The 24,666-nt window shown below is 46.5% G+C and overlaps 1 protein-coding gene across 2 annotated transcripts in view; it reads left to right on the forward strand.

Moving 5' to 3' along the window:
• The window catches only part of P2rx7 (purinergic receptor P2X 7), a 32,686-nt gene extending 14,571 nt beyond the window's left edge, over window positions 1–18,115 (forward strand). For both annotated transcript variants that reach the window (XM_040731326.1, XM_040731327.1), the window contains exons 6-13: window positions 2,250–2,330; window positions 3,014–3,143; window positions 3,990–4,126; window positions 8,574–8,664; window positions 9,803–9,868; window positions 10,276–10,425; window positions 12,594–12,695; window positions 16,577–18,115. In XM_040731326.1, the coding sequence (XP_040587260.1) occupies window positions 2,250–2,330; window positions 3,014–3,143; window positions 3,990–4,126; window positions 8,574–8,664; window positions 9,803–9,868; window positions 10,276–10,425; window positions 12,594–12,695; window positions 16,577–17,074 (1,255 nt within the window). In that variant the 3' untranslated portion in view covers window positions 17,075–18,115. The remainder of the gene's footprint in view (window positions 1–2,249; window positions 2,331–3,013; window positions 3,144–3,989; window positions 4,127–8,573; window positions 8,665–9,802; window positions 9,869–10,275; window positions 10,426–12,593; window positions 12,696–16,576) is intronic.
• The last annotated feature ends 6,551 nt before the right edge of the window (window positions 18,116–24,666 follow it).

Consider the following 24,666-nt stretch of genomic DNA (forward strand, 5'->3'; position numbering starts at 1 on the left):
ACACCCTTAGGTGTCCCTGTCTATCATGGCTGCTCTGGAAACCCTCCCAAGAGGTACAGCAGGGTTTTCTCTGAGCCATTCATGCTCATATTTAATGACAAAGATTATGAAGAAGCAGAGCTGGGGAGGCAGCTCAGTGAGTAAAGTGCCTGCCCAGCAAGCCTGAGGTCCTGAGTTTGAATCCCATGCACCGACATAAAAGTCAGGCGCAAGCAGCAGACACAGTAGTCCCAGCTGAGAAGGCAGAGTCAGGGGCTGCTGGCCAACTAGTCTAGTCAAATAGGTTCAGTGAGAGACACTTGGAGAGTACTACCAACTGCTAGCCTACACACACACACACACACACACACACACACACACACACACACACACACACAGAGAGAGAGAGAGAGAGAGAGAGAGAGAGAGAGAGAGAGAGCTCCTAGAAGTATAGTGGTTCTAGAACATCTCTGTTCAATAGGACTTCCTTCAGTAATGGGAATGTTTGGTGTCCAATATGGCAGCCACCAGCTACCTGTGCACACATAAAATAAGGAATGTAATTTTAATTGAAAATACAAAAATACACTTGTAGTGCACACCTTTAATCCCAGCACTCGGGAGGCAAAATCAGGCAGGGTTTCTATGAGTTTGAGTGGCTGAGGCTACAGAGTGAGTTCCAGAATAGCCAGGGCTACACAGAGAAATCCTGTCTTGAAAAAAAAATTTAAAAATTTTATATGATACTTGTTTACATTTGTATTTGTTTGCTTGCTTGCTTATGTGCTATAACATACATCTGAACCTCAGAGCACAACTTGCAGAAACTGGTTCTTTCTTTCCACCGTGTGGGTGGGTCCCAGGGAGTGAACTCAAGCCATTAGGCTTAGTGGCAAGCGCCCTTACCACTGAGCCGCCTCACTGGCCCTGCTTTCATCTCAATACACAGTTATGCTCTGTAAGGCTTCCCAGACCAAGCAAGACTCAGGACCACTCTGTATGTGGGACAAAGAGAAGGCTGCCCAAGCTGACACGTATATGGCTCAGGCCAAGGTCCATGCCGCCATCCTGTGTCGGGGTGCAGGCAGTAGGTAGTACCGCCCTTTCTGGCCTTTGACTGTCAGCCCAGTTTCGTTTCTAGGTCAGGGAAGTTTCTGCGTGCAGAAGGTACCGTGCTGTGTGGGGACGGCAGCCTACACGGCGGGACTGCTTGGGGCCACACAGAGGACTCTGGCTGTCAGTCTCAGCTCTGTCACCAACTCATTCACCACATGAACACTGAGTGTGCGTCTCCACATGCCTGTCCCAGAGCCCTTTCATCCTTTCTGTTGTTGCTACCGCCACTCTCTTTGAGACAGGGTCTTACTATGCAACCCTGGCTGTCCTGGAGCTCACTCTGTAGACCAGGCTGTCCTGGAACTCACAGAGATCCGCCTGCCTCTGCCTCCGAGTGCTGGGATTAAAGACATGCGCCACCACTGCTCCCGCATTTGTTTTTGTTTTTTAACCTTCAGCCAGTCCCCATTTTTCATAGATTTTCAACCGCTGATGGTTTGTGGATCACTTTATCCCAGGGCTCTGCTCCATGACCAGTTCCATAATTATTTGTTGATGAATGGTTGGCTGGCTGGAGGGTAGGTGACCTTCCTGTGGCCTGGAATTTTGATTCCTCTAACTCAGTGTAGAACTAAATGCTACTCAGAGCCTCTGGTGAATGAATAAATGAATGAATGAATGAATGATATAGATAACTGTGTGTGGTCCTGTGATAAGGACTGGGCATACCAAAATAAAATTATCACTCAGCCTTGCAGGGACCTCAAGCCTATCCCGGAAGTCTCAACCATGGGTGCTCAGGAGCTGACCGACACGGCCTCAAAGCCGATTACGTTTATTCTGTCTCAGTTTCAAGTTTATGGGTGGATGGGGCTTGACACCAGCCATCGTGGGAGCATTTAGGGCATGGTAATCAGCAAGTGCTACGTGTGAGGCTCCTTCTTCTCTCCCTTGGAGAGCCAGTTGCCAGCTGTTAGCACACCACCACATAACAGCCAAACATCCAATTGTTTCAGTGTTGGGAGTGACATGGTAATTGCCATGAGGTTCTCAAGGAGGGAGAAGGCTTCTGGGGGAAGAAGCTACAGGCCTTATGGAGAACTTTGCAAAGTTGCTGTACTCAATTCTCTTCACTCAAAAGCACAAAACCATAATCCTCTGGTCCCAGGGACTCTTTATCCCTGAGGTCACCAATCCTTGTTCTTCTCTCCCAGGCCTGCACTCCTGAGGAGCGCTGAAAACTTCACCGTGCTCATCAAGAACAATGTTCACTTCCCCGGCCACAACTATACGACGTAAGCATCTCAGATGCCTGGCTGTATGTATCAGCTTGTATGCAGCAGTTATCTAGGCTGTGGAACAAAAGATCCCAAACCTAGGGAGTGTAAAAATTGCAAGAGCTGTTCTCTCTCTCATCTGTGGATCAACTCTGGAAATGTCTTTGCTGGGTGGTTCTGGTTTATTGTCTTTCCAGAGCTGTCAGTCAGAGCTTCTGTTAGCTCTAGGTTTGATTAGAACTGAGTACTTTTCCAGCCTTACCCATGTGACTGAGGCTAAGTTCCTCTCCATGCTCATCTCACCCAAGGACCATTTGAGTATCCATAGGACGTGGTGGCTGCTTCACCAGAGCAAGCCATCTGCATAGCAGATGGGCAAGGGAAACTGAGATGGAAGCCACTGTCTTTGGGAGTGATACCTAACTAATTCTGCAATATGCTGCTGGTCACAAAGATTGTTTTGGCACAATGTAAGAGGACAATCTACTAGGGTCCCCAGGAGACAAGACACACAGCTCACATCAATGGATCTGTTGGTAGTAGATCCATGTCAAGTTCAATCATGTCCCAATGGGAGCTTGACACAGCAGTGGTGGAGGCATTTACACCATGGTAATTGGCAAGTACTACTTGGCAGGAGTTGGTTTTTCCTTTAGAGAAATGGTTGGTAAAAACATCTGTTTGTTTGCAATTCTGCACAGGAGAAACATCTTGCCAGATCTGAACATCTCTTGTACCTTTCATAAGACTCAGAACCCTCAGTGTCCCATTTTCCGACTAGGGGACATCTTCCAAGAAGCTGGGGAGAGCTTTTCAGAGGTGGCAGTTCAGGTTGGTGGAGTTTCTGTATGTGTGTCAGGGAGTGGAGGTTGTCAAATGTCAAGCAGCAGTGTCTGATGGTTGAGGCTCACATTTATTTGTACCTGGTAAACCGTGCCCAGTGCCAGGGAATCCCACATCCTGAGTGAGTTCCTTGGTTCATTTCTCCTGTGGTTACAGTAAATACATTTTCTTCTGTGCCTGGAGCAGAAGTCCAGAACTGAGGTGAGCTCAGGTGTGAATGGCAGTGTGCCCCCTCTGCAGGCTCCGGGGAGAATGCATCTGTGCATTTCTCCCTTCCCCGGCGTGCTCCTTGTATTGATTGTATTTGTATTTATCTAGTGGTTGGCAGCCCCTTCCTCTATCTTTTTTTTTTAATTTTTTTTAAATACAGGGATTCTCTTTAAAGCTCTGGCTGTCTTCAAACTCATTCTGTAGACAAGGCTCGCCTGGAACTCACAGAGATCCACCTGCCTCTGCCTATCGAGTGCAGGGATTAAGGGCGTGCACCACCACCACCACTACCGGGTTGCACTGAAACCTTTTTTTTTTTTTTTTTTTTTTTTTTTTTGGTTTTTCGAGACAGGGTTTCTCTGTGGCTCTGGAGGCTGTCCTGGAACTCCCTCGGTAGATCAGGCTGGTCTCGAACTCACAGTGATCCGCCTGCCTCTGCCTCCCGAGTGCTGGGATTAAAGGCGTGTGCCACCACAGCCCGGCTCACTGAAACCTTTTAATAAGTATTTTCTCCCACAGAGAGAAAACCTTCCCCGAAATTATATTTCTGAGTGGGGACAGTGTTTGATGGTCGCATAACCCACACCCAATACTTAGTGACTTTCTTGTTGACTGTCCCCCAAGGGAGGAATCATGGGCATTGAGATCTACTGGGACTGCAACTTGGACAGCTGGTCCCATCACTGTCAGCCCAAATACAGCTTCCGCCGCCTGGATGACAAGTATACCAATGAGTCCTTGATCCCGGGCTACAACTTCAGGTAACAGTATCGAATGTGCCAATGGGCAGAAACAGCAAACAAAAAAGATGAGGTTGCTACTTACTTCATGGTTGAATAAAACATTATAGCTCATCAACATGACTGGTCATTAGGGAAATGCAAATTAAAACCACAATAAGATAAAATTGTAGGGCCAAGGAGATGGCTCCGGGGTAAGGGGGCTTGCTGCTAAGCACAGAGACCTGAATTTGACCCTTAGAACACATAATGGAAAGGACAGAACTGGCTCACAAATTGTCCTCTGACCTCCACATATAGGTCATTTGGGTGTTTGCACACACACACACACACACACACACACACACACACACACTGAGTAATTTTTTTTAAGTAGGCAAGACTCAACTATGATGAAAGAAGACAGAATATTGGGTTCTGAGTTGGGAAAAAGTTTACTGAGAAAATGGAATGGTCTGAGTTGAAGGAATTTTGATGAAAACACAAGATATTCATTTGTCAAAACCTATTACAAGGCTGGTGGTACTTATCTTTAATCCCAGCATACAGAAGCAGAGGCAGGTGGATCTCTATGAGTTTGAGGACAGCCTGGTCTACACAGTAAGTCCCAAGCTAGCCAGAGCTACTTACAGAAACCTCACCTCAAAACAAACAAACCAACCAACCAATGAACAGAACCCTTAAGACTTCTGCATTGTAAGACATTTAACCGGTATCTCGATAGAACAGACAAATCTAACTAGAGCATTTCTCATGATGGTAAAGTGCTCTGAAGAAAATCAAGCGTGATAACGAGATAGGAAGATGAGGCCAGGGAGCCCCTCCAAGCACGAGGTAGGGGCTCTGCAGGCATGCCTCCCTTTTCTAGTCAAGAGGGAGGACAGGAGCCTGGGCTCCGAGAAGAAACTCGAAACCTTTCACATCCACAGTCTAGACTAGCAACCCTCAAAATGCAGGGCTCAGCACCAGCATCACATGGTGACTCAAAGATGCACATTCCCAGGCCTGGCCTCACCTCCTGGCCTGTGATCCACATTTCCACGAGTCTCCGTGGGGCTCTGCTGTTCACTCTGAAGTGAACCCTGCTGATGCAGATGCCTGTCCTCAGAGCTCCATCCTGGAACCTGGGTCAAGGGCCTCACATGGGTACTGGCTTCAGTGCAGAGCATCACAGAGCCTCTCCCCCCACCGCCCCCCCAGACTTAGCAAATATCTGTACTGGAACAATTCTCCACTTATTTCTTTGTACCTGTAGAATGTTTTAAACCTTGTGATATTCTACACAAAGATCTGGGTTTCCTCTTTTTCCTGAGAAGAGTTTGTAAACTTTAAATAACACTGGGCCCATATCCCATATGACAGCATTGGTTGGAGCTGGGCATGGGCCCCTGTACAAAGAGCATGTGGCTTTTGTGTTGTCACTATCCTTGCCACTGCTTTGTGTCCTCCTATGTGACCCCCGCATCCTTTATGCCTGGCCCCTGAGGACATTCTGGAGTCAGCATTGAGCTGGTTGAGATTTTTTTTTGCCTCATCTGGGTCAGTGGAGTTTCATCTGGGCTCAGGAAAAGGCTCTTAGTTCAGGTAACTTTTTGATCACCCTTGCTGAGTAGGGCGAAATGCTTAAGAGGCTGTGGTCATTAGCAAGAAAGAGGGGACATGATGAATGGTCCCCTGCTGGTGCTGGGCATTTTTATTTAGCAGTAAGCCAAAGCATGCAGGGCAATGTACCAACCAAACATTGGCCAACCCCTTGTTCTCTGAGCTGAACCTAAGAACATCCGCTCCTGGTGGGATTGAGCTCTCTAGAGGCCTGAAGGGGTTATGACGTCAGTATTCTTTTAGAATAGAGTGTTAGCAAATTTGTTGTTGAATGAGCACCAGGAGAACTCTTTGGCCAAAAATAAATTGTGGAGATCTGATAGGCAAGAGAACAAGTTATTTTCAAACAGCGTCACAAAAGAGAAGGAAATTACAGGCTATATGAGGTATTTCGGAAAATATGGCTTTCTTTTTTACAGGAAGTTAAAAAGTTCACATTATGTAACTTTGTCCTCAAGAAAAAGATTTATGGGGGCTGGAGAGATGGCTCAGAGAGGCGCTTGCTGTGCAAGCGAGAGGACATGAGCTCGGCTCTCTGACATAAGTGGTGTGTGCCTTGAATCCCAGTGCTGGGACAGGAGGGTCCCTGGGGATTGCTGGCTGGACAGTCAGACAAACTGGTGAGACTATTCCCCATAAACTCCTTGCCCTCCATTGTGATCTACAGTGGCAAGAACCCGGGAGCAGAAATCCAAGTACTCACAAAATAATTTTCCCAGGCAAACAAACCACAAGCGTGGAGTGCTGATGCACCTGTCTTGCGTGTTAGAAAGTGGATCTTTTGACAAGGCAGGAAGGAGAGATCAGTCTCGGAAGGGAACAATCAGATTCAAGGCCATGTGATTCCCTCTGCTACAAACACCACTGAAGTACCTGAGACTGGCTGATGTGGGGTTTTTGTTTTTCTTGTTTGTTTGCTTGCTTGCTTAGTTTAGTATGGTTTTTCAAGACAGGGTTTCGCTGGCTGTCCTGGAACTCGCTCTGTAGACCAGGCTGGCCTCAAACTCACAGAGATCCGCCTGCCTCTGCCTCCTGAGTGCTGGGATTAAAGTGTGCCGCCACCATGCCTGGCTTCAGCCTCAGGTTTTGAGGGTTTTTCACAGAAAGGATCCATTGATATTCTGGCAGAGCATCTGTCTTCCGTTTTCTTCTCTCCCTACACCTGGAAAGAGGTCGCCGCCAACTTAGAGAGAAAATGCGTGCTTCTATGTAAGAACAACCCGAAAAGGTTGAGAGGCCCATGCCAGAGCCTTAGGAGGCCTGTAGTTTTGTTGAGAGGCCCATGCCAGAGCCTTAGGAGGCCTGTAGTTTTGTTGAGAGGCCCATGCCAGAGCCTTAGGAGGCCTGTAGTTTTGTTGAGAGGCCCATGCCAGAGCCTTAGGAGGCCTGTAGTTTTGTTGAGAGGCTCATGCCAGAGCCTTAGGAGGCCTGTAGTTTTGTTGTGTTGCGATGGACAGTACTGCTTTGTTACAGTTTTCTTTTTCTCTATTGAGGTCTCACTATAGTCCAAGCTAGCCTTGAGTTCACTGCAGCCCAGGCTGTCCTTAAATTCAAAGCAATCCTCCTGTCTCAGCCTTCCAAGTGCCAAGATAACAGGTATGTACCACCACATCCTGCTAAACATTGTGGTAGAAGTCTGCCTGATTGTTTGTGAAAAATAAAGTCACATATATGACTTTTGTACCTGTCTGGGGTGGCTGTGATTGAACAATAGCATGGAGAAGTCACTGTCACTGAACTTAAGCCAAAAGCCTACATATCCCAGAGGATGGGAGCAGGCCACCCTACCCAGGGTTGTAGGAGAAGCACTGGTTTGGTCAGGCTGGGATTGTGAGGGAAGGTGAGGAGGGCTGGGGAGAGGGCTGAGAGCTGCTGTCTTGAATGCTGTCATTAGTCACTGGGCTACAAGGACCTTCGTGAACTGTATGGCCTGGCCCTAGCTGTGTGCCTGAGAATAGAGAAATTCTGGCCTGATGTGAGAGTCAGATAGACAAAGTGGTGGCAGGGTATCCAGAAGTGGCCTGAAGTTTGCCTCACGAAAGATGAATTTCACTCTGCTGTCCACAGGTGACTGACCTTTGGTTTGACTCTGTGGCTAAAGGTTGGCAGAAAAATGAACACAGATTCTAAGAAAGCACAGGTATGACAGATCCTTGCGCTGTCCCCATAGACAACAGAGGGCTGAGACCCACGTTGTCCTCCTCTCCTGGTTTGTTCTAGAAGCCATGCCTATTAGCAGTTGGGAGACAGAGGCAGAAGGATCTCTGTGAGTTTGAAGCCAGCCTGGTCTACAAGAGTGAGTTCAAAGACAGCTAGGACTGCACAGAAAAACCCTGTCTTGAGAAACCAAAACAGAGGAAGAGTGAGATAAACATGTCTGACATGGTGGCATATACCTTTAATACCAGCAGCTGGAGGCAGGCAGATCTCTGAGTTTAAGGCCAGCTTGGTTTACATAGTGAGTTCCAGGAAGCCAGGACTACATAGAGAGAGCCTTGTCTAAACATAAAAAACAAGAAGAAAGGAAGGAGAAATAAACACATCGCCTGAAGTTACTTTTAAAATTTCTTTGCTTATTGTTGACCATATATTGCCTTAGATGTTGGATGTTTACATAGGAAACTAAAGCCAATTTTCTGTTACTCTATGATGCTGAAAGCAGGTGAGGTAACTTGGAGACACTCTCTGGCTCCAGTTGGTCAGAGAACAGCTAGAAGGGTGGACTGTAATCTTTCCTCTACCAGCTGTGGCAGGCATCAACAGCCGATGAGGAGAACTGGACCGGCTACTGGTTTGCTCTTTCTCCCCGTAAGATACCAGCACGCTCAGCGAGACTGTGGTAAACGTGGCTGCTTTTCTCCCACAGACACGCCAAGTACTATAAGGAAAACAACGTGGAGAAGCGGACACTGATCAAAGTCTTTGGGATCCGCTTCGACATCCTGGTTTTTGGCACCGTAAGTCTCTCCTCCCCATGACTGTCTAGCTACGGATGTAGCGAGGAGTGAACGCCAGCAGTCCTAATTAGTTGGCTCCGTGCAATTCACTTGTGGAATGAGAGGAGGAAGAAACGTATTTGGGTTTCTGCTGATGAGCAAACCATCTGAAAAACACGGAGGATGACTGAGGAAAAATACAAATATCCAAACTTTGCTTTGTTTCTGTGGCACAGCTTTTGCTACATAGCCAGCTGGCCTTGAATCCTCAATATTCCCGCCTCATCCTTCTAAGAGCTGGGACTACAGGTGTGCACCACTACACCCAGCGGAGGATTCTAGAGACTCAACAGCCAGCCAGATTCACTGAGGAACTTGTCTCAAAAGTAATCACACAGGTTGAGGAAAGATAATTTAAAATCAACCTCTTCTACATGTTTGCATGGGCAAGCACACCTGTATATATATACATGCACATATCACACACACACACACACACACACACACGCACGCACGCACGCACGCACACTAAATAAATAAATAGCATCTGACACTGAGCTGGTAGAATGTGCACCTATAAAGGATGAGAAGACCTAGCTTTGATCTCCAGCGTGTGACTGATGCCACACTGTAACAAAAGAATCAATGAAAAGCAAAGTTGGGTGTGGTGGTGCACACTTTTAACCCTAGCACTCTGAAGACAGAGGCAGGTGATGTCATGTGTTCAGGGGCAGCCTGGTCTACACACCAAGTTCCAGGCCAGTAAAGGCTACATAGTAAGACTCATAAAATATAACTGAGCAAATGGGAAGGACACTGAGAACAGACCTTTAAGAGACCAATAAGAATACAGATGGGTGTAGACATATCTGCTCCCCAAGTTATCCCACACTTTGGGAGACCTCATCTGAAACACCGCATCTTACAGGGAAAGCAGCCTGCAGAGGTCCTCCCCTTACTGACCACATCTCTCTAAAGTGTTCTGGATGGCAGAAAGGAGAAGCATAATATCTCATGGTCCCTGTGACAGTTGAGCACTGGGGTGTGTGCCTTGGTGCTGTCACCGGTTTCTGCACGTGCTAATCGCAGAGACTGCAAAGTTAGCAAGAAAAGGCACCACTCTGAGCTAGGCTGAGTAAAGCTTCTCGCTCTGTTGCAGGGAGGAAAGTTTGACATCATCCAGCTGGTTGTGTACATTGGATCCACACTGTCCTACTTTGGCTTGGTAAGAGAATCTCTTCCCTGTCTTTTAAGAAAATGATTCAGAGCCGGGCGGTGGTGGTGGCACACACTTTTAATCCCAGAAATCAGGAGGCAGAGGCAGGTGGATCTCTGTGAGCTCCAGGCCAGCCTGGTCTACAGAGTGAGTTCCAGGACAGCCAGGGCTGTTACACAGAGAAAACCTGTCTCGAAAAACCAAAAGAAAAGAAAAGGATTCAGGCTGGGTGGTGGTGGTGGAGGCACACACCTTTAACCCCAGCACTCAATAGGCAGAGGCAGGCAGATCTCTGTGAGCTCAGGCCAGCCTGGTGTACATGGTGAGACCCAGTCTTGAAAACACAATAGCAACAAAAACAGCAAAGAAAATGATTTGCCAGAAGTTTCACTGGCACCGTGTCTGCTTTTCCTCAGGCCACGGTATTCATTGACTTGATCATCAACACGTACTCGAGCTCCTTCTGCAGGTCCAGTGTTTACCCGCACTGTAAGTGCTGTGAAGTGTGTGCCGTCAACGAGTATTACTACGGGAAGAAGTGCGAGCTGGTCGTGGAGCCGAAGGCGGTAAGGCATGCCGCTCTGTCAGACCCCCATACACACACAGGTCGGGTGTGGGGTGCCTAAATCGTGCAGGGGGTGGGGGAATAGGCCATATCACAGTTTCATTCCCAAACAGCTGTCTCTCTAATGAGCCCTTTGATTTTGAGAAAGAAGAGAAGCAAAAATGGAGAAGCTAGGCATACAGGGAAGACAAATCTTTACATTCCAGTTTTTGTCATTTAGTAAGTTGGCGCGACTCCTTCCTGACCTCATACAGTACAATGGCTTCAGAGGACAATCATTTGGCAGTGACTAATAATGTTTAAGTGAGAATGTTTTCTATCCTGGTTTTTCCATTTCTCCATACTTTTCTAGAGAAACCTTTATACAAGATGTACATGGTATATGCATCTAGGATGGTCACTAAGTTTTATTAAACTATTAATAATGCTTGTTAAATTACTAATAACCGGGTTGGTGGGGGCATGGGAGGATGGGAGGGAGAGGGAACTGGGACTGATATGTGAAATAAGATTGTTTCTAAATTAATAAACAAAAATACTAATAACCAAGGAATAGTTTAGTAATAGAACATTTGCTCAGCATGTGTGAAGCCTGGGTTCAATACCCAATATTGCAAAAATGAATGGATAAATAACAGGAAGAAACAACATCTACCCAAATGTCCACTGGGTGAATGGTGACTAGTAATATAAACAATATTAGTTATCAATGGTGAGATAAATGCCATGATAAATCCATAGTAAAGAATTCTAGTGATCACTCAGGTAACTATTATTAGCAAGAAAAAATAAAGCCTTTTGCTGCTTCAACACACACACACACACACACACACACACACCACTCACTAGAAAGAATGACGTAATCCCATTGCATGGGAAGCTAAGGCAAGGAGGATGTGAGTTCCAGGTCAACCTGGAGACAACATCAAACATACTTGGAAAGTTTCATGTGGAGCTTATGTCTCTAAAGCACTGGAGATGCTCAGGCAGGTGAATGTCCGGAGTGAGAAACGGAGATGGGTGAGGAGGAGACACTGCGATTAAACACTACTTGTCCAAAGTCACACAGAAAGTGACCGGGAGAGCTGAGGTTCCACCTGAGGCTGGTCAGCTGGCCTCGGAGTCTGTTACAGCCACTTGGGTGCAGGTAATAACATGAGCGAATTTCCAAGATGTTTTGTTGAGAGGAGAAAAGTAAATAGAAGAATCATACGCCACAGTTTATAGGTTAAAAAGACAACTGCACACACAACCTACTTCTATACATTCTCCATGTGTACATTTCACATATATGCAGGTTTACATGCATACGTGTGTCCTGGGCCCACAGGAGAGTGCTGGCAGCAGGGGAGTGGAGGTTCCTGGCAGAGCCTAAGGTAGGGTGTAGGCACACCTCTACTGTTCTGATTTTATTTGGCTGCATTTGGTGAGGCAGCTCCACTCAGCTCACTTGCCTGCCCCCACAGAGAAACTGCTGGCTCCTTGAGAAAATAGAGGGTTCCTTTGTCTTCCCAGGGATCTTCACTGTCCTTTTCCAGCAGCCAAATGCACAGTGTGTTGTTCACTGTCTGTTGTCCTTGTGCCCATGGTGGAAGTAAAAGTCCAACAAGCTTCGTTTGGTGGCATTGGCCTGCAATCCCAGCAGTAGGGAGACTGAGGCAGGAGGATGGTGAGTTTGAGGCTAGTTCAGATTGGAGAGTAAGACCCTGCCTCAAAACAGAAAATAAGGAGGGAAAAAGAGAGGTGGGAGATAGGAGGGGAAGGAAGGAAGGAAGGAAAGAAAGAAGAGAGAAGAGGAAGGAAGGGAGGGAGAGAGGGAGGAAGGGAAGGAGGGAGGGAGAAGATTAGTTCACCTTTGTAACTAAAACTCAACATAGCCTGCCCAGATGAGTGAAATTTAACATATAAACTATTTAAGGACAACACCATAGCCCTGCAGAGACTGCATCCTCAGACACTGAACTCAGGCACCGCAGCACAGACCATTACGGTGTGCCGGGGCCTCGCTGGCCTGTGGCGTGTGGGGTTCCGTGCCTAACTTCCCTTTAGGTCTTCGCTAACATGCTTTGTCACAGGGTAAATATGATTAGCGGATGAGCTCACATATGTCTGAGCAGGCGATTCCTGTAACTCCTGTACAGAAGCAGACCTTGCTCCTTCTTTTCCTAGACGTTAAAGTATGTGTCCTTTGTGGATGAGCCCCACATTCGGATGGTGGACCAGCAGCTGCTCGGGAAGAGTCTGCAAGTTGTCAAAGGCCAAGAAGTTCCAGTAAGTGAAAACACTTAGTCTTTTTTTAGGAGATTTTGCTCTTAAATATAAACACTTGTAGATATTTATATAAATCACAGTTGATGAATTTTAGCAAAGTAAACATACTCGTGGAACCAGCACCCAGACTGAAAAATTAGGTGTTTGGGGGCTGATAAGATGGTTCAGGGGGTAAAGGCAGTGCTGCCAGGGCTGATGGCCTGAGTTGGATCCCTGGGACCCACATGGGGGAGGAAAGGACCAATCCCAGAAAGTTAGCCTCTGGTACATGTGTGCGCACATGCGTGTGCATGCACACACACACACATCCAACAAAATGATTTAAAATGAGATGTTTTGGGCTATGGATATAGCTCATAGTAGAGTTTTGGGTTTTGATTTTTTGAGAGAGGGTTTCTCTGTGCAGTCCTAGCTGTCCTAGAACTCACAGAGATCCTCTTGCCTCTGCCTCCTGGATGTTGGGATTTAATAGAGTATTTATCCAGAGGAGAGACAGAGAAGAGACTGAACATCCCAAAAATCCCTTTTATGCCTCCCCTGAGTCGCCACCTTTCCTTAAAAAAACGGTCCTCACTCTGTGTCTAAGGGTGAGGTCCATACCCTGCATCTGAGGGTTAGGTTTTAGGTTTTTGTTGTTGTTCTTTTGAGACAAGGTCTCACTCTGCATCCTTGAATGGATTGGAACCCCAGTGTAGGCCAAGTCGGCCTGGAAAACTCATAGAGATATGAGTTCTGCCTCTGAATCCTGAGGGCTGGGATTAAAGGTGTGTACTACCACACCCAACTTAAGGATTAGTTTTAATAATTCTAGTATTTTGTAGAAGTTGAACTGTACAAGCTGGGTACAACTGTCTACACCTGTAGCTTCAGCACTTGAGAGGTTGAGGCAGGGAGATCACTTGGACACAGAAGTTCAGACCAGGCTGGGAAACCCAATGAGACCCTATTGCAAAAGAAAATTGAGTTGTACAATAAAGTCTCCGGCACACTCTGTTGAAAGTCTGACGCCTGTCACTCACTATTTTAGTGAGGTATCTGACATGGCATATGGTGACAATTCATTCTCATTTTTGTATAATCTCTGCTTTGTGAACATTCAGTTTATTTACCCATTTCAGCATGGAAGCTCATTTGGGAAGTTTCTAGTATGGGGGCAAATGTCAATCATACCATGATGGCAAACATATGGCATTTTGTCTGGTGTTCCCCCACAGTTCTGGTCGTTGGGCACCTTTGCCAGATCTATTGATTTCCTGTGTCCATACTAGGTGGCTTTAAAAGCTGGTTTGTGCTCCTGTCTGGAGGCAAAACTGCTGAGGTTCAGGTCTTAGCAGGGCACTGGTCCCCTTGGAGGCTGCAGGGAAGAATCCCCCACCGGTCCCAGCACTAGCTAGGCCCTGGCGGGCTTCTGCACCGCAGTGAGAAGCGCACATCGTTTCCCATCTCAGCGGACAGTTTGTATAGTTCATTCCCTACCAGAGGTTTTTGGTTAGCTTTTAAGAATGTGGTATCAGATCAAGAAAATTCCCTTCTGTGCTTAGTTTGTGAGAATTTTTTTAAATCATGAATGGGAATGATCCTCAGCTTTCCAAGCTGCTGGAACTTATTGACTTACAAAGGCTAGGTAGTGTTGTTTTTACTTTTTTGGGGGCCACCATCCAGCTCTCAAACACACACACACACACACAGCACACACACACACACACAGAGAGAGAGAGAGAGAGAGAGAGAGAGAGAGAGAGAGAGAGAGAGAGAGAGAGAGAGAGAGAGAGAGAGAGAGAGAGAGAGAGAGAGAGAGAGAGAGAGAGAGAGAGAGAGAGAGAGAGAGAGAGAGAGAGAGAGAGAGAGAGAGAGAGAGAGAGAGAGAGAGAGAGAGAGAGAGAGAGAGAGAGAGAGAGAGAGAGAGAGAGATTCTTTCTTATGAATGCCTGGCCTCAGCTTGGCTTGTGTCTTGCCAGCTTTTCTTAACTTAAATTATTCCATCTATCTTTTGCCTCTGGACTTTTATCTTTATTCTATAGTTCTTTATTTGCTTCTTACTCTGGCTGGCTGTGTAGCTAGGTGGCCAGCGCCTGGAGTCTTCCTCTACTCTTTCTCTTGCTCCTAGATCTCCTTTTCCAGATTTCTCCTCCTATTTATCCTCTCTGCCTGCCAGCCCCACCTATCCTTTCTCCTGCCTTGCTATTGGCTGTTCAGCTCTTTATTAGACCAATCAGGTGTTTCAGGCAGCACAGTAACACAGCTTCACAGAGTTAAACAAATGCAACATAAAAGGATGCAGCACATCTTTGCATCATTAAACAAATGTTCCACAGTATAAACAAATGCAACACATGTTAAACTAATTTTCCACAACAGCTAGGTATGTGTGTAGACATGTGTGCATGTTTGTCCGTGTGAATGCATGTGTGTGCAAGTGTCTATGGACTCCAGAAGTTGATACTACTTGTGTTCCCCAGTCACTTCCTGTCATTATTGTTTCAAGACAGAGCCTCCTTCAGAACCTGGGGCTCCCTAATTCTGCTGGGCTGGCTGGCTGGTGAGCTCCAGGGATCCTCCTGTCTCTGTTCCTTGGCTCTGGGACTTGAGGTGCACCATGCTCAGCCTCTTATGTGAGTACTAGGACCTAACCCAGGTCCTTATGCTTGCATGGCAAGCTCCATACAAACTGAGCTATCTCTGTAACTACAACATTCCGCTTTAATATGATGTGCTATTCTCTGCATTTATTCATGGATTTGCCTAATATTTAGGATTTTTTAGATCTCATCTTGGGAGGAACTGATCAAAATTTTCCTTTTTATAATGTCCTTGCAGAATGTCCTTGTAGAAAGTGAAGTATTTAGCTGAGTGTGGTAGTATGTCCCTGTAATCCCAGCAAATTGTGAGGTACAGGCAGGAATATCAGGAGTTCAAGGCCAGCCTTATATAGTGTGTTTGGGGTCGCCTTGGGCTACAAGAAACTATGTCTAAAAAAAAATAAGGTATTTAGTATTTAAGACTGTATGTATTTACCATTTTAATGCATGTAATTCAGTGATGTTCTGTGTTACAATGCTATTCTGCCAATGCCACCGACTCCAGAACTCTTGTATCTTCTCAGAAAGAAACCCCAATCCATCAAGTAGCCACTTCCCATTTCCAGTTGCCCCTACTTCCTATTGGTCTGGCTACCCTAGAAATTTGCATAAGGCGGGTCATATACTATGTGATCCTTTGTCTCACTTCTTTCTCTTAGCCTTGTGTTTCCAAGGCTCATCTGTGTGGCAGTGTGCCATTGTTTCTGTCTGTTTTCTGGCTCAATAGTATTCCTGGATAGACAGACTGCCTGAGTAGGTCAGCTTTTGCTTATCTGCCCCTTAGTTGGTGGCCCTGGGGTTGTTGTGGCCTTCCATCCAATAGCGCTGCTGTGACTACTCACACACTCAAACTGTTCGGTTTGGATGCACTTGGTGCAGGTCTCCCCCAGTGAGTACAGGCACCTGTCACATAGACTAGGCATGGCGACTCTGGCGGCTCTGGAAGATGACAAATGGATATGCCAGGAGAAAGTCTGACAGGCCTGGCAAAAGCAGGAGTGAATCCACAAGTGCTGCCTACTGGGCACTGGGCACTAGGAGGAGAGACACCCTCCAAAGGCAGCCAGGGAAAGAGGCTCTTCTGAATTTCATTTTCCAAATATGTAGAGACACAATTTGTATTACAAGAGATTCTAAACAAATTCAACATCAGAAACAGCTGCCCAGCCTGATACAGATAGATAAGTGATAGCTGTTCCAGATGCTGTAACATTAAATGTGATTATATGGGTTGATACAGCTACCGAACCTAAAACCCGAGGGGTTGGTGTTGCTGAAGGTCTGGAAACTTGACTTTTTCAGAGGCCTCAGATGGATGTCATGGACCTGTCTAGGCTGTCCCTATCTCTCCACGACTCACTTCCCATTCCGGGACAACCTGAGGAAATGCAGCTGCTGTGTAAAGAGGTGGCCCCTGGGTCCGGGGACAGCCCAGGCTGGTGCCAGTGTGGAAACTGCCTCCCGTCGCGACTACCAGAGAATCGCAGGGCCCTGGAGGAGCTGTGCTGCCGTAGGAAGCCGGGACCCTGCATCACCACCTCCAAGCTCTTCTGGAAGCTCGTGCTGTCTAGGCAAGCACTGCAGCTCCTCCTGCTCTACCAGGAGCCCTTGCTAGTGCTGGAGGAAGAGGCCACCAACCGCAGGCTGCGACACTGTGCGTACAGGTGCTATACCATCTGGCGATTCGGCTCCCAGGACATGGCTAACTTTGCCATCCTGCCCAGCTGCTGCCGCTGGAGGATCCGGAAGGAGTTCCCCAAGACGGAGGGGCAGTACAGTGGCTTCAAGTGTCCCTACTGACAGCATGGCTGCCACATTGAGGTGGCTCACAGTGCAGCTTGTCTTACAACCTAGAGCCACATTCTCAGACACAGGGAACTTAGTTTTTCTCCCTTGTCAGCCCTTTGTATGTTGAAGACCTAGTTAGCCCTACCTGCAGGCGCACAAGCCCTCTCCACATGGATGAGAACCAGAGGCAGATCTGAGCCTGGAGTCTGGCCCTGGGCTTTAGTGTACGTAGGCTCCTCATTTCCCAGCCTGCTTTCTCTCTACTACCATGAGCACATTGAGATGGTGTAGGTGACCTCTTGTAAATGTTTACATAGCTCCATGGATGCAAAGGTCCAACCCTAAAAACAAACCCTTTGGGATTTGAGAATGCCCTGAGAGATTAAAGGTGGCCACAAATTCCTTAACACCCCCAGCCCAACCCTCAAGACCCAAAGTCCTTGTTTTCCCGTCCCCATTATGGGCAGCTCTGGTGGCTTCATCCAGTATGGATGTGGTGTTGCATCTATTTCAAGGCCTTGCTTTATGAGGCTAACAGCTTCCACTTCCTGCCCTTGGAACTCTTGCTGAGGGAAGCCAGCCCAAGTAGAGAGTCCGGCTACATTGCTGTGAGGAAGCCTGAGCAGCCCCACTGAGAAGTACCCAACCCTCTGCCAGCTCATCCCCTCTAAGCCTGGTCACCACATGGAGAGAAGCTGCCTTGAGGTGATTCCAGACCCTACTAACAAGTGACTGAAACTGCAGGAGACAGGCCAAGCTCCAACAGCCCAGTCAACCTAGGGGACCAGTCTCCTGTCTTACGTCATTACATTTGGGGCAGGGGGGTTGGCACACAGCAATAGGTAACTGGGACAAGAGGTGGACATTGAGGTCTGGAGTCACTGCAAATGTAATGCCCTATTGGACAGTTGTAAGAGGGCCCATTAACCCAGCCTAGAAGCCATCAAATCTAACTTAAACAAGCCTGATCCTCTTTGCTATCCCATGGTTCCAAGTGACTACTGTCAGAAACGGGTAAAAGCCACCTCTGTGCCTTTGACATCCTGGACTTTACAGTGTGGAGGTGATCGGCATGTTCCTTTAAAAAGCAGCCCAGACTGCCAGAGGCAGCATGATCTCAGTGCCCAGAAGCCCGAGGCAGGAAAGTTGGGAGTTCCGGGCCAGCCTGGGCTCCACTACAAGACCATGTCTTTTTGTCTTTTTTTTTTTTTTAGATTTATTTTTATGTCTTGAGTATTTTGTGTGAATGTATATCTGTGCACCATGTGCATGCCTGGTGCTTGTGGGGGTCATAAGAGGGTGTCAGATCCCTTGGAACTGGAATTGCAGATGATTGAGAGCCACCAAGTGAGTGCTGGGAACTGAACTTGAGTCCTCTGCAATAGCAACACGGGCTCTTAACTACTGAGTCAACTCTCCAGCTTCAAAACAGCCTCTTTAAAAAAAAATAAAAGTCATAATCATAATAACTAAAGAGAAGGGAGAAGAGGAGCTAGACAGATGCTTCAGAGGGTAAGAGTATAATTGTCTGCAAAGTGTGTGGACCTAAGTTTGGATCTCAGCATCCACACCAAGAGCTGACCCAGAGGGTGAAAGAGCTTGTCACATGATCTGATGGCCTGAGTTCAACCCCTGAAACCTTGGGGGAAGTGGAGAACAAATCCTACCAATTGTTCTCCCACCTCCACTCATGACAGACAGACACATACACACACACACACACACACACACACACACACACACTAATAATAAATAAATTAATCTTTAAAGAAAGCCAGTACCCTTCACTGTCTTCTCCAAGTGCTAAGCATACAGGAGTGGACAGTCACTGGTTTGGGGTCTGGCCTCATGATCTTTTTTACAGTTTTTCATTAGATATGACTACTGGATCCTAAAAAGACTTCTGCAGAATAGAGACTGTGAGTATTAGGAGATACTGTGACTGATGATCTGACACCTTCAGATCTACTCTGAGACTTACCATTTTGAGACTCTTAAGAACTAGAAGCAATAAATATAAACTGAAAGGAGACAGTTTAATGAATGATGGTGCTTGTGACAAGCCGGATGTCCTGGCCTGGCCTGACCCACACAATGGAAAGAAAGAACCGAGTCCCACAAGCTGTCCCCTGACTTCCACATGCAAGCACTAGCATGTGACCACCCTGATACATGATGTGAGTTTTAATAACAGATTTCTACTGTGGTGACATAAAACAGCATGGATAAAATCTATTTTTTTAAGCCCAGAGATTTATCTAGCTTTAAACTCAGGAACCACACTATTTGCATCAGCTTTGATTTTCATTATTCTATCTTTCTGGAGATATCTTTTAAAAGTGGACTGTATTTGACTTCAGAGTTGAACTGTTTAGTCTAAGGATGCTATGTAAGAGCTGCAGGCATCCCATCCTGTGGCCTCAGCATCTTCACACCTTTGTCTCATGCCTCCTTCCTAGTGACTCACATCTCCTTGTTGAGACCTCAAATAGTATAGTCACTGAGACCCCTCCAGGGTTTTCTTCTGCCTTGGTCACTGGTGCTGGGGAGGGTGACACTACCTTGTGTATAGAGTGACACTTTCCACAGCTGAGGTGATATGTGCATCCTTCCTGAGTAGGTAATGCCTTGGGCAGGGGCTGTGAGTGCCCACACCCTCCTTGGTCAGGAGGGAGAGCTGCTTCTTGATGCAGATGCCTGACTCCATGCAGAACTCAGATTCATGCCTCTCTCTAAAGGGAACCATCTTCTAAACCTTTCCTAATTTCGGGTTGGCAATGTAAGTTTTTAAAACTGTTTTAATAATAAACATTGATTTGAATTCATTTAAGTTTTCTCTTTGATTCCTTTTTTATTTTTTCAGAAGAGTACCGAGTCTCAGTGAATTCATTCATTTTCCCAGTAGACGAGCTTACTCCTCCCAAGGAGATACACGAGCATAGATAGTAATCAGATGATTAAACAATGAAAACTTGCAACCTGGGGTGCATATCAAGTTGAAGAAGGCAAGTGATGCTCTGAGGTCCTTTAATGGAAGGATTTGACATCAGGAGTTCTGCCTGAGGAAGGACAATTTAGCTAAACTATGCAGAGAAACTCCTGGTTAACTAGAATTCTAAGTGGGCAGGATAGAGCATTCCAGGCAATGATTAACAGCATGGGGGGGGGGATGGGGATGCGACACCACACACACACATGACCTATCGCAGATAAGATGTCCTGAAGTTAAAATCAATAGTCATCAGGTTGGAGGCTGGCACTCATGACCATCTGAAAGCAACCTCGAGTAACAACAAACAGGGTCTGGGAGGAGTCAGGGGAAGGAACAAAATGTGATGATCAATACATTGTATAAAGTTCTCAAAGGATAAACAAAAAAATTAAAGTAAAAACAACCTGGCAGGGCTGTGGTGATGCACACTTTAATCCCCAAACAAAGCAAAACTCAGAAGAAACCAGGGAATTTTCTTTTTTGTTTTGAGACAGAGTGTCACTATGCAGACCAGGCTAGCCTCTGACTCACAGGATATTTCCTTCTCCTCCTCTTCCTACCCTCTCCCCCTCTACCTTTTCTTTTCAGAGTCTTGTTATCTTTCCTTCGGAGCTTCAATCCTGTGCTTGGCTCAGTTTGTAACTATGCATATTGCATATTGACATATTTCATTTGCAAAATATTCTACTGGAAACTACACCTGGGTCAGGAAACCAGAAAAAGAGGAGAACGAAGCATCTTAAGAAAGACTGAACAGGTATTTACAGAGATGGGATAGACCAGTGGGCATCGAATATATCGATCTTACTTTGGCTTTATCGGTGTGGAATTGCAGGCTGGACCTTGCCTGAGGCACTGATTTGATGATCTTTATTCAGCAGTTCCTCGGATAAGGCACTGAGGGCAACGTCCACAGAGTTCAGCTCCCTGGATATGAACCAGGCTGGGAGGCAGGTGGGCAGATATGCCCTGTACCCTCCCACAGAGTCCAGGACTCCTGTGTGTCACCTGGAGTTGTTTTGCTTGATCAGGTTCACCTGTACTGGCTACTGTGTCCCTACAGAGCAAAGTGGCTCTGTAACCAAACATAATGAAGTCACATCTTGGTGAGGGCAAAGCCAAAGTAACACAGCCAAGGCATGAAAGATGGGAGGATTTACTGCCTGCAGCAGGCGAGGAGACCACAGGTTTATTTCCAAAGTGAGAACCCTGTGGGACAAAGAAATCACAAGATCTACACACACTCACAAGGCTGAGTCTATTTCTGAGTCTGTTCCTGAGCAGGGAGGATCTTGAGGATGCTCAGCTTAAGGACATAATTTAAAGAGAAAAGACGGGAGAAGGATTTTTGGGTGTGCTTCCTTCAATGCCATGGAGAACCCATGTAAAAGATCAAAGTGATGGACGGAAATGCCTCTGGCCATGCTCACTTTGTAGCATAAAGTTGCTTGTTTGTTTCATTGTATATGTATGTTTTGCCTGATGTGCACCTGGGGCCATCAGAGGTCAGAAGAAGAGATCAGATGTCCTGGAATGAGAGTTTAGATGGTTGTAAACTGCCATCTGGGTTCTGGGAACCAAACCCAGGTCCTCTGCAAAAATAGCAAGTGTTCTTAACCATTTAGCCATCTCTCCGGGGATGTTTTGTCTTTTCTGTTTTGTTTTATAAATGTATTGGGGTACTTCCCTTGCATGTGTATCTGTGCACCATGTGCATGCTTGGTGCCTATGGAAGCAGAATAGGCACCCAGAAGTAAGCATGGCTGGACTCCTTCTAACTGGAGGCCCAGTCACTTGGTAGCATCCATGTGGGTGCTGGAAACAAACCTGGGTTCTCTGAACAGCATCAAGTTTTTTTTTCTTTTGAGACAGTGTTTCTCTGTGTAACTTTTTGACTAGGCTGGCCTTGAATTCACAGAGTCCACCCGCCTCTGCCTCCCAAGTGCAGGGATTAAAAACCTGTGCCACCACTGCCCAGCTGATTTGCTTGTCTTTAGACATGTTTTATTTTACTTTGTGGGTGTGTAAATGGGTGCACATGTACCTGATGGGGAATGCCCTTCTGTATGCTGTGAATATATGTCTCTCTGATTGGTTAATGAATAAAGCTGTGTCAGCCAATAGACAGGCAGGATGTAGCCAGGCAGGAAGTATAGGTGGGGCTACCAGACTAGGAGAAATCTGGGAAGAGGGAAGGAGAGAGTTAGTCACCAGCGAGAGGCCATATGGCTACCAGTAAGATAGGATGCCTGGGCATTCTCCAGTAAGTTAAGACCACATGGAAATACATAGACTAATAGAAATGAGTTAATAATTATGAGAGAGCTAGACAGTAAGAAGCCTGAGCAATAGGCCAAACAGTTTATAATTAATGTAAGGCTCCATGTGTTTATTTGGGACTAAAGGGCTGTGGGACTGGGCAGGACAGAAACTTCCATCTACATGTACCGTGGAGTGCACATGTGGAGGTCAGAGGACGACATACTGAGTCAGTGCTCTTCTTCTGCCATGTTGGTTCTGGAAGCAGAACCCAGCTGCCCGGCTTGGTGACAAGTGCCTTTACCCGCTGATTCTCTCTGGCCCTGTAAGAAAGTCTTAGAAAAGGCTACATTGAAGGTACATTACCACCAGAGGCTGCCCCCAAAGGCGCCTGCCTTGCTTGCTGGCTTGGCAAGTAGGAAAGCTTGCATACCACCAGTGCAGTGGGTTAGTACTGTGTTTTGCCAGGTGACCTTCTGAATGAGGCACAGAGGCCCCATCGAGAAAGGCTGGGATGAGCTGTTGTGGAAATGAAAGTGTCTCCTGGGGAATGCAGGGAAGGCTGCAGCAGCTCTCTCACAGAACAGATCCCCAAGTGGCAATGAAACAAAAGCGGTGAAGTTAGAGCAAGAAGAGCATTTTAGAAGAAGGGGCTGTCCTTTTTGGGAAATTGACTTAAATTAACTTGGATCTGCAAAAACCTACTACATTTACAAAATAAATACCTGGATAGGTAAGTGGGTTTTGTTTTATAATGGAGTTCATGAAACAGATTCCTTTCAATAGCATTTGAATAAAATTATGAACATGGACTCTTCTTTTTCCTTTCTTTTAGACAAGGTCTTGTCATGCAGCCCAAGCTGGTCTTGAACTCATAATATTCCTTCAAAGATAGCAAAGGGCTATCCAGAGCTTTGCTCTGAACTACAGAGACCAGTCTAGAATTCATCTTAGTTTTCTTATTTGCAAAAGGACAGACCTGGACCGAACAGGACCTCTTGGGTACTCCATCTCAAAATGTTCTGCTCCATTGTATAAAATGAACTCAATTTATACCTGACATTAGCATATGCGAAGTGCTTAGCAGGCCACCTGGTAAATGGTCAAGAATCTGCTGTGCTGGCCAAAGTCCACACCATGGCTTCAAAGGCCCCAGCAGCTCTGGCCACTGATGTCTGCTCAGCGCCTGAGTGCCACCAAATCTTCCTAGCCCATTCTGATAAATTCATTTTCTCTCTGTTCCCTGAGCATAACAAGCTCATCCCTATCATGGCCTTCATTCTTGCTGTTCTCTTTGCCTAGAATATCACCACACACACACACACACACACACACACACACACACACACACACACACGATTATCAGAATAAATGACTCAGACATGCTTCTTCCAAGATTAACAGATACATAGAGAATTCAACATTCTGCCAAGAATGTACTTTCTCTTCTAGGATGTACGTGGAACATTTATAAAAATGCCAGGCACACACCAGGTCATGCACATGGTGAGGGTGAAAGTGCCTCTCTTCTGTCACCAGGGGGATTAGTTACTTGCTTATCTCCCCATGGCCCCTCCCTCTCTGTCTCTTGTCTCTGGGAGTAGAACACAGCCTCAGCTTCCTTTTCACCCAGACTTTGCCAGTTGACTTCCAAGATTTTGTTCTCAGCCTCTGCTACCCAGAGAAAGTCACTGCCACTGTTGTAGCCTACTTTCCATTTCCTGCTGAACGGAACTCAGGGGATGGAAAAACCAGAAAGAGGAAGGAACTAAAGAAAGTGTGAAGGTGCCGCAGACAATCATAATTAAACTTCATGCACTTCCTGTATCCCAGACAGTTCACACCATGCACACACCACACACACCACACACACCACACACACCACACATATACACCACACACACCACACATACCACACACATAACATATATACACCACACACATACCACACACATGCACCACACACATACACCACACACATACCACACACATGCACCACACACATACACCACACACATACACCACACATGCAACACACACACACCCACACACATACACCACACACACACCCCACACACATACACCACACACATGCACCACACACATGCACCACACACACTACACACATACACCATACACACCACACACATACACCATACACACCACACACATACACCACACATGCACCACACACACACACCACACACATACACCACACACACCACACACATACACCACACATGCAACACACACACACCCCACACATACACCACACACACACCCCACACACATACACCACACACATGCACCACACACATGCACCACACACACCACACACATACACCACACACAC

This window comes from Mesocricetus auratus, unplaced genomic scaffold, assembly GCF_017639785.1.
Source record: "Mesocricetus auratus isolate SY011 unplaced genomic scaffold, BCM_Maur_2.0 Super-Scaffold_100025, whole genome shotgun sequence".
Lineage (NCBI taxonomy): Eukaryota > Metazoa > Chordata > Mammalia > Rodentia > Cricetidae > Mesocricetus > Mesocricetus auratus.